The 12,403-nt window shown below is 40.1% G+C and overlaps 1 protein-coding gene across 9 annotated transcripts in view; it reads right to left on the reverse strand.

Annotated features, from left to right (window-relative positions):
- The window catches only part of TENM2 (teneurin transmembrane protein 2), a 1,606,114-nt gene that overhangs the window by 114,324 nt on the left and 1,479,387 nt on the right, over positions 1-12,403 (reverse strand). For 8 of the 9 annotated variants that reach the window (XM_072044658.1, XM_072044657.1, XM_072044659.1 and 5 more), the window contains one exon: positions 9,703-9,825. The exons of the other annotated variant lie outside the window; for it this stretch is intronic. In XM_072044658.1, coding sequence (XP_071900759.1) covers positions 9,703-9,825 — 123 coding nt within the window. The remainder of the gene's footprint in view (positions 1-9,702; positions 9,826-12,403) is intronic. 9 annotated transcript variants of the gene reach the window in all.

Consider the following 12,403-nt stretch of genomic DNA (forward strand, 5'->3'; position numbering starts at 1 on the left):
CTGTATGAATGTAACAGGATGGCTCAGAATGACACATAATTCCAGCAGGTAAATACACAATAACTTTTCTGTCTTGACTATCTTTAATTGAGAGCTGCAATAGCATGGTTTCAATTTTAGATTCCAAATTATCTGCATTAGCAGCACTTACACTTGTACATAATGAAACAGATATTACGTTGGCAGTGTCTTGAAATGGTAAAAGAGTGCTCTGAATACCAACTGCTGTACAGGTTTTGGTTATATTTTTTTTTTCTTTTTTTTTGCTAATGGTTCTACAAAAACATTACAGCACTGACAAAAATGAAGAAGCTGCAAAGACAGGCTGCAAAGAAAGGAGAAATGGTTGAGAATGTCAAGCAACATGCCCTTAGAGCTGCACAAGAACTGCAGACACATCAACCAGAGTCAAGCAGGTAATGTTTCATGAAAACTACATGATTTTATTTCTAATTGATTACTGCAACAGAGGATATTTCAAAGTCCCTACCTCTGTGAAGTCAGGCACCATCACACGAGAATTTAAGTTACTCCATACCTATGTGGGTAGGAAAACAGATGCAGAACACACGAAAGCACCTGCTGAAGGCTGCACTGGGATCACTTACGGAACGGGAAGTCAAACTGAAAGTTGAAGCTCCTTCTTCTCCTTTCAGTACATCACTCTACTACACATCACGTTTCTAAGTCATAGCAATATTTTTTTTTCCCATGCTCTTGAAATGTGTTCTGTAAATTATTTCTTTGGAAGCAGACTGTACATACTTAAATGAACATCAGCTGTATGTAATCTGTGAACAGACTCCTTGACTCATTCTAAAGAATTTTGTTCTTCAGGAGCCATAAATTCACAGCGAAAGAGAAACATTCAAAGAAAAAGCTATTTCCAGGAGTATTACAGTAGGCATTATTATTATTATAAAAGCTGTATAAGGAATAAAGGTGAGAAGATTAGTACACTAGTGCCTCTTCCAGTATTCTCTGTCCACTCACCAATGAATTATCTGAATTATATATTTTTCAATTTGCTCAATTTCATGACTACAACAAAGCTGCCTCAGTCCACCAAAGCTGGTGCAAACCTTTGAGAAGCAGAATACTGAAATCAGCAGATGTAATCTACTTCTCAAAGCACCATGTAAAATGGATGTGAATCTGTAGCCCAGATCTGTTCCACAGTAGTAGCCATGCCTTCTAAGTGCAAATTTTAGTAAAATGAATGCTAATTACACCACCTCAAAATTGACATGGTATTGAATGACCTTGTGCATATATCTGATTTACAGATTTTTGACTCAAGCCTTATTTTTTTTTTCTACATCAAATAGAGATTAATACTGCATATTGCTTCAGCCATTAGACCTCACTTTTATCCAAGTGCAAAAAGCTCTCCGAGCATGCACCAGTAATACCACCATTGTCTCTGCTGGAGTTTATGGCTTCACTGGCTGTTAAAGCAGCCCCAAAACACCACCATTAACTTTTGCTAACAATATTGCTTTGAAGTCAACTGAATATATATTCCCTAGAGTTACTTGGCAAATAAATTCATTTCCTACCCCTATTAAAAGGCAAATCTTCAACAGAGGCTCAAGCTTTAGTACTTCTGGATGAACATAGCCTTAGTCTCCTTTGTTTTTCCAAAATTCTGTTTCGTAAAGCTGAGAAAGGTGTCTGTAGTAATATGTAACCCTTAATACATCAAGCTAAAAACAGAATATTCCAACCATCCAGAGAACCAGCATTACAGTCCTACTACTTCAGTGCACACCTCATAGGTAAACAACCTACCAAATATCAAACTTTCCCCTAAAACCATTAGGGGAACCATTTTTGTATTTTCTCATTGAAATTATGAAATTACTGTCTTAAAATTTGGTGAGAACAGCAGATAAGGCACATGAATTTATTTAATCAACCTAAAAACATGATTCAGGTTACTAACACTGAAATAACCCAGTTCAATTTGGAATTATTTTAGGAAGCATCTCCCCATAGACGTACTTTTCTTGCTGTAGTACATAAATGACCTATTTTCCAGTTCTCCAAACCACTCCTAGAATATGGCTCAGGAAACTCTGCTTAGGAAAAGAATTGTGACAGCTAGAGAAGTTCAATGCAGTAGAGGATTTTAAGAGTGAGTTAGATGAGCATCAAGTGATAGATGTGTGATCAAGACATACTTAACATAAATGACCCCTTATCTTTAAGTCTTTATTTTTTCTAGTATGGCATATCTCTGCTCTGCACCCATGCCATGTGTATGAGAAACTTGGCTGCTGCCTTGTCTCTGGCATGTGAAAGGGTCCCTTATTTTTAGTTTCCAGAATGTAACACATCTTGTTTCTATGGCTCTAAGTTATAATGCTGAAGTAACATGACTTAGAAATGCTTTAAGTCCTGCTAAAATAGGAGTTTTATGTTTTCGACTAACTTCTTGTAAAGGTTTAAGTCCAGGAAGCCAGAAGAGCTCTAAAGACTATGCATTACTGAATTATATTCTCATAACTTCATGCTGAATTACTCTCCCATTATGATGAAACACAGAACCTGGAAGAGCATCTTGGTACTGCTCCTTGCTTTGTCACAGCCAATGTACCTGAGTTGCTCATGATCTCTATGTTCTCAGGTGATTATTTGTAAAACAGAAATATTAATAATGATTTATTAAAAGCTCTCACCTTGAAGAGAAATGCACTGCAGTCACATAAAAAATACTACAGGAAGGGTCTTGACACTGACCTCTTCAGTGTTCCTTCCTCCACAAGTTAGAAATACAGAAATGAAATGCAAAGTATGTACATGTGTGAAAACTGAATCAATTCTCAGACAACAGGCTTAAATTTACTTTAACTTAAAAAGCAGAACACCTAGCTTTATACTTTCAATAGGTTTTTTTGTTTGTTTGTTGTTTTGTTGTTGTTGTTTTTTCTCCACTAACAGCTTCACTTATACTTTGTCTCTAGAGACTCCTAAAGTAAACTTCTCTTATAGCTTCCTTCTGTCTTCACCTCTTAATGCAGCGAATGCATCTTTCCACCTGATTCACTCCCTCCAGGTATTTTTGGAACCTTTTCCATTTTGATGGACCACTGCAGATCACATTCAAAGAACATAAACTGCAGTTAAGTGAAGTTACAGATGTGACAAACTGACAAATCTGGGAAGAAAGACTAATCCAAAGAACTCATACTACCGTGAGCAAATAAAACACAAAACCATTACTTCTGCTGTGGGTGGCTGTCTTTGAGTTTTGTTTGTTTATCTCATAACCCTATGGATACTTGATTCCCCCCCATGATTTCCTCTCTATAAACATCTGCAAAAGAGAGTTTTAAAAGCATACTTCTTCTTTTTACCCAGGGGAGCCATTTCAATCTCTCAGTCAAACATATATTTATCAACTAAATAACACTTACTCATTTAAACTGCTGTGTTATTTACCCAGTTGAATTACTATTTTGGCATATACATTTGAAAAGACTGTTTTAGCCCTCGAGTATATTTGCCTTTGAAGCTATCAAGCAGGCAATACATGACAACAGCAAGGCAAACTCCCCCACTTGTCAGCTGGCCTCATCTTGGAGCTGGAGGTCAGCTTCAAGGTGGCAGCTGGTCCAACATGCCCACTCAGCCTTTCATTTAAATAACATCTAGCAGTGTCAGCTATGCTGGCAGAACTGTATCTACACTGAAACCAGATACACTTGGTATTAGAGACTCCTCTCCCATAAAATAGTCAAAATTAAAAAATAAGAATTAAATCTGGCTACCACCAGTGTTACACTACAGACATTCCACTGAAACAGTAATTAACTTCAGCACTTTGATGATGCGCCTAGCATTGCTGACTGTAAAGTGTCTTGATACCATGCTGGAAAAATACCTACCTGAAGAGCCATCCCAATGGAGTGGACCCATAATGAACTACCAAGACCAGCTGGACAACCACAAATTAAATACAAGGCATAAATATCACAATTATTGGTTAAAGATCATTCTCCTTCACTTTTTTTCCTGTACCTCTCAGTTTCTTATAGATCTGTGCTGCAGACATGGCTTTCCTTATCTTTTGATCTAACGTAACAGTCTGTTGTTATATAGTTATGAATTTTCACAATTGACTGAGAATTCCAAAGAAATTTATGACATAGCTGTGTAAAGAAAGCCATTGAATAGAAAAAAAAAAAAACAATCCACTGACTTTTGGAAACAAAACAAACAAAAAACCAACAACAACCAAAGCACAATAATTACTATTGTTTTCAATGACTGATTATTTTTTTTTTCTTGGGTAAATATTCTTGGGTAAATTTTTTTCTTGGGTAAATGCTCATTTATATAATCAGGCATTTCTTGTTGTTTCAGAAAGGAAAATAATTAAAAATAAATAATTAAAAAAAAAGTAGAAAATGTCTTTTCTGTACACATTTCTCCAGTGGAAAATTCAGTGTTATGCACTATTATCTCACTTATCAATCCCTCCATGGACTTCAAAATATCTACTACTAATACCTAAGTGCCCTACTACCAAAGTGAAACACAGGTACTTTTTTGAAATGTGTAAAGTAGATTGACTGCTGATGCAAAACAAATTCCCAGAGCTATAATAAAGTAAAAAGCCAGGAAATGAGGGTCTGTAGAAGCTGCTATGACACATCTTGAACTTCAGTTATGCTGAGGATGCTGAGGTAATAATGAGCTCTATTTAGTGAAGTGAGGAGAAAGGAAGCTTCTGAATTTGTATGAGCTTTCACAGGTCCAGCAAAACAGCTTCTGAAACAAAATCCATGTCTCAGGTTTGTCAGCCAATATTCCGTATTTCTATTGTGGTGAAAAGAAAGAAATTCTGCAAAGGGACCATCAGCTTAAGACCACTGCTCTGGCTCAGCTGCAGTCAAACAATCTGACCCTGCAAGTGGAATTAAAATACATGTTTCTTTATGACCTGGACACACCTAAAAATGTAGGCACATTTTCACATTCCTGTGGATATGGCTTCACAGGATTCGCTGTTTTCAGAACCAAAAGTGAATGAGAATTGAAATGAAATTGAGAACTGTTAGTTCACAGCATTTAACAAAGAACAAATACATACCAGCATGGATTTCTGCATCATCTCTGATGCTATATGCAGTTCACTAAGTAGCTTTGAACACAGCAATTCATACTATCGCTATCAACACAGTCACAGTAAGTTAAAATACCTCCTCCTCTGTTCTAATGAACTTAGACAAATACTTGGCTCCTGCTAAGACAGCCTTGAAGGACCCTGGTGTATTGTCAGAAGACCACAGCTGCCACCCTTCATAGGGTCCATATTTCTATTTCTGCTTGCTAACATGTTAATTAAGAGCTACATTACATTAGCCACATAACTACTTAATAAGATTAATCCACCTGGAAAATGATGGCATGTCTTGATTAAATTGAATGAACATAACAGAAGTGACATTTAAAATACATTGATTGTTATTACATTTTGATCATCTGTTTCAAGGCGTCTGAAAGGAAATAGTTGAAACCAAAAGAGTCGCGTTGCTTACATTATTAATGAGGTTTCATGACTTCTTTTTTTTTTTTTTTTTTGTAATGTTTTTATCAACACACCACTGAAGTCCCTCCATTTGGTCCTGAGTCCTTACACCACCTGATGAGAATGACTTGGTTTCTAGGTTTCAGCATCAGTGTTCCTGGCATTCAAGTCAGAGCCTGATCTATCTGCACCGGAACCCCAGCTCATCAATATGTAAGAGTAGCAACTATTCCCATTTAATGTATTTCTTATTCCTTTAATGCTGCCTGTCTACTGCTTTGATAATAAAGTATCTGAACCATTAGAAAAACATTGCTGTGTGCAAACTGAAGTGTGACTAGGAACTGCAGCAACAGGAAGAGGGAAAGACACCCCTTCCTCAACGTAATTTGGACAGCACTGAAGACAATCTTTACAGCTTCACAATGACTGCAGAGTTCAGCTTTCCATATCTATGCAAAGCAAATTTCTGCCACATTAGTAGAATTCCATATTTCCCCTCCCTAAATCGAATGGATTTTAGGCATTCATCTCAAGCAAGTAATTTTACACCATTCTCAGCAAATAGTGTAAAATTTAACTGCAAATTTAAATTTCTTCATTTTATTATTGCCATTACATATGCTGAATTAGATAACTGGAAACTAGTATTTTTCATTAACTGTAATTGTATTTTTGAAATCCACATGCTGTGATAGACTTTGTAAAGATCTCATAAGCTGAGCACGAACCTGGATCAAGCTGGCTGGTCCAAAGAGACACAAGCACTGGATTATGTGAGTATCAGAACACGCATTCAAATCTACCTTTTCCAATTAATCAGTGTATTTATAGTAACCAGAATGATCTTTCAGATCCACAATCCGTGCCCATAATTGTCTTTGGTGTCTTTTCAAACGCTAGTTTCTGGGATCAAAGACCACAATATTTACTGTGCTTTTCAGCTTTGTGAAACCTTCATTTAATGAATCATTAAGTTTAAAAATAGCAAATCAATATTTTTTTTTTTTTAAAGTAGCAGAAAATCTGCTGAATTTGTGAAAACACCAAGGAAAATATGTCAAACAAAAAAGAAAAATCTCTACACTGAAGTATTCTTTACTCAGGTTTGCAGCTGGAGCTAGTTTGGATATTTTCACGTGAATAGCACTTTATCTTAGGTGTCCTCTGAAATGATTAAAGTTGACTTTTATAGTATATTCTGTCAATTAGAAAGGAAACTGCACATAGCTAGTCACATATTTTATGGAAATGTGTGTCTACCCTACTACATAACTTTAAATTTAGAATACAGTCTTGGCATACACTAACATAAATTAGGCATCTAAAAACTCCGTAAGGTCATCTAGTTCACTTGTTTGTGAACAAACAGTTATTCCCAAACATGCTCTTATTCTTTTTCCTCATCTAGATTTATTACGCCAAAATTCTAATACTATCCTTATGTAACTGTATCAGACAAATGGGCTTCAATCTGGGATATTATTTTTTTTAATATCATTATTTATCTCATCCCTGTAGCAATTCCACGGCAATGCCAACTTTTGTTTTTATAATGCACTATGAAGGAATCCTACCTTGCCACTTTTATTAAGAAATGAAATTTTATTTACTCTTGCCAATTAATATAAATCTCTAGTTCAGCACAACTTTGAGAGGCTAAAGGCAAAAAAAGGTAACTTGTGCTTTGTTTACAGTCAGAGCATGGTGGACTTCACTTGCAGTTTTACAGCAGAACTGAGGATTTTTCTGCCCATTGCAACTTGCCTGTTCCTTTCAGACATCCCCAGTATCAGCAAGATGTGGCATGGAATTACAAAAAAACCTGCAATTGTGTTAATAGTGAATTTTGTTTTTATTCAGATAGGAAAACGTAGTAATAAAATATTTTACGTTTCCTTGTATTGCATTTTTATTATTTCTTATCGGAATTCAGTCTTTTAATAAGGAACAAGCAGAAGAAATTGAAATATGTCTTTTTTTTTTTTTCCTTCTAAATTGCTCTACTTTAAAATGCCTTACTTGCTGAGTAGGCACAGCTTGCGTTTAAGTGGCCGTTTTCAGTCGAGGGGTTAAAGGTTTCTTTGGGAGACCCATGTTTTGAAAAGACTGGCTTCATCCTGAGCTGTGTCAATTATAAAAAGGTCACTCTCCACAGCCAGAGCCCTGAAAATGGTTGTTGTGTTAAAAGCTGTCAGAGGCTTTCCTAAAAACTGCTGGGATAGCAATATTAACTTGAATGTAATAAAGGGAATGGTGAGGTTAAAAAAAATACAAAAATCAGCTGCTATGAGAATTTCTGTTTTAGACATTCCTTGTGTTCACCCAAGCTTGTCATTCATATTATTCCATTGTGGAATATTATTTGCCTAAATATTGCTCTCCTTCTTCTCCAAAATTATCAACTTTTCAGCAACCTTCTACAAAATGTCAGAAGAACACTTTTCCAACACGCTCTGCTGAAACCTAACTGTGGCAATTTAAGACATAACCAGTGGTTCCGTCTCCTTGTCTCCTCTACAGGAGGTTACCGCTCCCCAAACAGCCAGCACTGCAACCTCGTCTCATGTGCAAAGCTAATTAGAGCCGGGTTGGGATACACTGCCAGAATTTGCACTGAAGTGCCCCAGGCAGATGAGCACATTCCAATTCAACAGTTCTGCTGCCCTATATTTGCACAGAGATAGCAACAAAAAGCTGCAGGGGAGGGAATTTGGAAATGTGCTAAACACTGCAGTTGTCTGCTAAGTGACCATAATTGAAGTCCTGAGCACTTCAGGTTCCTGCCTAAAACCATAGGGTCTCTCACCTGTGCACAATCTGGAAGAGGTTCTGCAGTAATATAAATATTCTCCCTTGTACCTAGGGATGTGCTGTTCATCCACTGTGTGACCTGTGGTCAGTCAGAGAGGGAAGCCAAGCCAACAAGCCACTGCCTGAAAATCCTGTGTTTTGCCATGAATAGCATGTTGAATTTCAACAAAAGGAGGAAGCCAAAATTAGGCCCTCCACAAAAAACACAATGATGTAGAGGTGCAGCAGCATTATTTATTGAAAATGAAAGCAAATCAATAATATGTAAAAGGACCAGGTACACCAAAGAACTGAACTTGGCTTTCCTCCCAACACTACCTTAACTGAAATTCTTCCAATGCACCCGATGCAACTATCCTGTTTCAGCACTTGTTCAGCAACTTGACACTTGATTCAGCAACCAGCAAGCAAAACACAAGCCACAGGTCCTGAAAACAAGACAATGCTCAGCTCTAAACAAAACTCTTCTGCTGACCAACACCAAGTGCTCTTACTTTTCTTCTGCTTCAGCCACCCCATCCCACCCGCACAGCGCACCAAGGCTTTGAGAGGTTCCGTTCTGTCCTGTCACTGCTGCTGTCCCAGTAGTAACCAGGGGAAGTGTTATTGCTGTGTAGCGAAGAAAAGACTTCAGCTTCACCATTAAAAAGCATTCAGTTTACATGATTAAAATCTTTTTTCATGAAAACGTATTTTCTTGGTTTTTAATGTATACTTTTGTGGTTTAAGAAAGTACTTGTTCCCAGATTCTTCCTCATTCTTCTCATTGCCCTGTTTCTTAATTCTCTACTAGCACATAGTTTTTCTTCAGAAAAAAAAAAAAATAAATAAAATTTGTTGCCTACTTTGCTCATACTAAAATCACAGGACAGGTTATTTACTGTGGGTCAAGTTCTGCTGTCCTTGATTCCTTGATGACCTTTCTTTACAATTACAGCTGAGAAAGAAAAAAAAATAAAAAAATACAGAAGAGGGGTTTTGTCCTGGCTGGAGGTTCTCACCTCTCCCAAGCAGTACAAGGTACTTCTCCCACCAAGTCATGCTTTTTTTCATTCTTTGGATATCTGCAAGCTACACCTGGCAACAGGACATACCATACCCAGTAACGTGTACCTGGACTTTTGACTGAGCCCTTCTTCATTGGCGTCTTAGGGAGCGGCACCCCGTTAGCAGACGAGGCTCTCGGCCTCGGGATTTTATACGCTCGTGCCCGGAGGGACAAAGAAAGAGCAGCCGTGCCGGGCAGCAATCTGCCAGCAGCGCTAAGCACGGCCCTAAAAAGTCTTCGCACGCACCTCGGGGGGAGAACGCATCCTAAAAACCGGCCGCAGGAGCTGCCGCCGCCCGCTCACCTCTGCCTCCAGATGGCATCGTCGCTGCATCCTCCGCGCCCGGCAGGCCCGGCCTCATGCCGTTGTTGAAGGTGTGCCCGTCGGCGGGCTGGAGCTGCCAGTTGAGCCCGAGCAGGTGCATCGCTGCCGGAGACACAAAGGAGGAGCGGTGAGGGCAGGGCGCACGGACGGGGCAGGGGGTTAGGGGCAGGGGGAGGCTGCGGCGGGTTCCTGCGCGCTGCGTTGGGAAACCGCCGTGGAGCTGCCGGGCCCCGAGGGATGCTAACACACCGGGGAAAGACAATAAAAATCCAAGCACAAAAGCCAACCCCAAATTTACAGAAATCTGTTCTGTTCCCCACCCCCCTGCCCTGGTTACCAGAGCTTCCAAATCACCGAAACGCAGGAGGAAAGCTGCTCACAGCCCCAGGCACCACAGAGGTGAGCATTGTGCTCCCACCTCTCTGATCCGCGAGCTTGGGATATGCTCCTTGAAACAAAGCAGGCCTGCAAATACTAACCCGAGCTTAAATAACGTGTGGTAAGTTATATATTGATTGTATAATAAGCCTCAGCCCTGCATGTACTAATGGCATGCCATTATTTCATGTTTATTACAATGTATTTAAACCAACAGATTCAATAGCTTTGGTCTTAGTTTTGCAGATTACACTTCTCTGACAAATCCAGGTCTCCGCCAGTCCTTTGCCATCGCGATTGGCTCGAATCCAGTGCATGAAACTCCAAGCTGGGGGCTTCCCCTGGGCCGCACAGCGCTGCAGCCTCCCGCTGCCCACCAGCAGACCCCAGGTACGGCCACGGAGCCGCTCGAGATCACCGAGTGGGAGAGGGGCCCTGGCACCACCTCGCCAAGGGCATGAGTTATAGGCACAGTGGCAGGGGCTAATTGAGTAAGTCCTGTGCATAATGCATGAGACTTGACAGGTCTGAATCACTCAGCTGGCGGATTTATGTGCATCTTCACTTTGTATAAACAAGCTACCTGAATACATCTCCATACTTTCATCGTATTATCGCTGTGGCATCCTCCCAGCAGAGAGGAACGGGGAAGGGAGGCCTGGAGAGATCACAGTGCTGTTTTTATTCACTTTATGGCCACCACCAGCACTTGTTCTGCTTACACAGCCTGCCCCTACCACAGGACATGGCATTTTCAGGGATGCAGTACAGTGGTGTAAGAGGGGCACACTGTCAGTTTTGTTACCAACAACGTAATTATGGGGACCCTTAAAACTGTTCACTTCTGCAGTGTCAGATGCGCGGATCAGCAGGTACCTTGCATCTCCCTACAAGCAATTGAGGAAGAGCTGGTGTGGGCACAAACAGATTGTCAGTGGCAATGGCCAACTGATCAGACATTCAGCATCAGGGATAGGTAAAAAAAACGTTACTGCAGGAATTGCAATTCACAATGCTGGAGACATCATGCATTTAAGTTTACATAGATACTCTTAAAAACGAAGAAAATAAAAAGAAAGTGCCCTTACCACACAATCCATCCAGCCCAATAGGAGAACCCCCTCAACACACAATCTATGCTGAGTTCAACCTTCACATTTTTGGCAGAAGCAGCTGAGACACAAGACAGCTTTCCTAACATCACCTGCCCTTACAGACGTACCTACAGACCAAGCAGCTATCCAAGAACAGTAACTAAAATGAGGAGACAATGTGTGTGAAGAGGGCAGTTGCCAGATTAAGTATTCATGCTGAATTTGCAGTATTTTTTCTATTAGGAGAAAAAATGGAAAACAAAGCATCTGACTTTCAAAAAACCAAAACCAACCAACCAACCAAAAGTATGAACCGGTAAAGAATGCTTAGCTGAGTAACTACTCTGAATTTACTTCTAGGGAATGTTTCCGAACTCTTGGAAAATAGACAAAAAGTTAAGTGGGATCAAATCTTTTACTCAATTACAACTTTTTTGCTTTGCCAAAACAAACATTTTAAAGGGTTTTCAGTCTAATCTCAAGCAATTAATAGTCTTTTCAGCATGGCAAAGCTGAAACAACAGGCAGGTCCCATGCTTCTGCAGGCTCTGCCTGGCGAGAGAGCGACGGCACTGGTGCAGCGGAGGCGAGGAGCGCGGCACCTGCACGCTGCAGCAGCTCCCCGCAGCACAGGTCAGCTGGGCCACTCTCTTAAGCAACGTGAATTTCAGAGCCCCCCAGTGAAAACAAGTCATAGAGAAAGAGACTTCTGTGTTTTATACTCTGAGCATGTCTATTCAAAGTTGCATTTTTTTTATTGCAAGTATAACTGTAACTGTGGGCCATTTGCAGAGATGAAGTTCTGTTGCTTCAGGTACGAACCATTCCTTACAACACGGAGATAAGGACAACATAACCAACAGTCTGTCCAAGCGAATTATAGTTGCTAACTTATAATTACCAGGTAAATTTATACAAGGAATTAAGAAAGATCTTATTAACATGGTATTAAGACAAACTTTGATCCATCTGCTTCCAAGTATGCCACGATCTCATTAGGAACTCTGCTGCTCTGTGTCTTAATCATAGGCACACGTTAGGCAGGCGCAATTACAGCTCCTTCCTCACGGGGCAGGGATTTGCACGTCTGCTGCAGTACCCTGCAGAGCCCAAGAAACACCGAGGACCCAGCACACAGCTCACCTACCCATCACTGGAGCCACGGGCTTCCCCTAAAACCAGAGCACGGAAAGCACGCCCCAGGGGCC

Source organism: Anas platyrhynchos, chromosome 14 (assembly GCF_047663525.1).
Source record: "Anas platyrhynchos isolate ZD024472 breed Pekin duck chromosome 14, IASCAAS_PekinDuck_T2T, whole genome shotgun sequence".
NCBI classification, from domain to species: domain Eukaryota; kingdom Metazoa; phylum Chordata; class Aves; order Anseriformes; family Anatidae; genus Anas; species Anas platyrhynchos.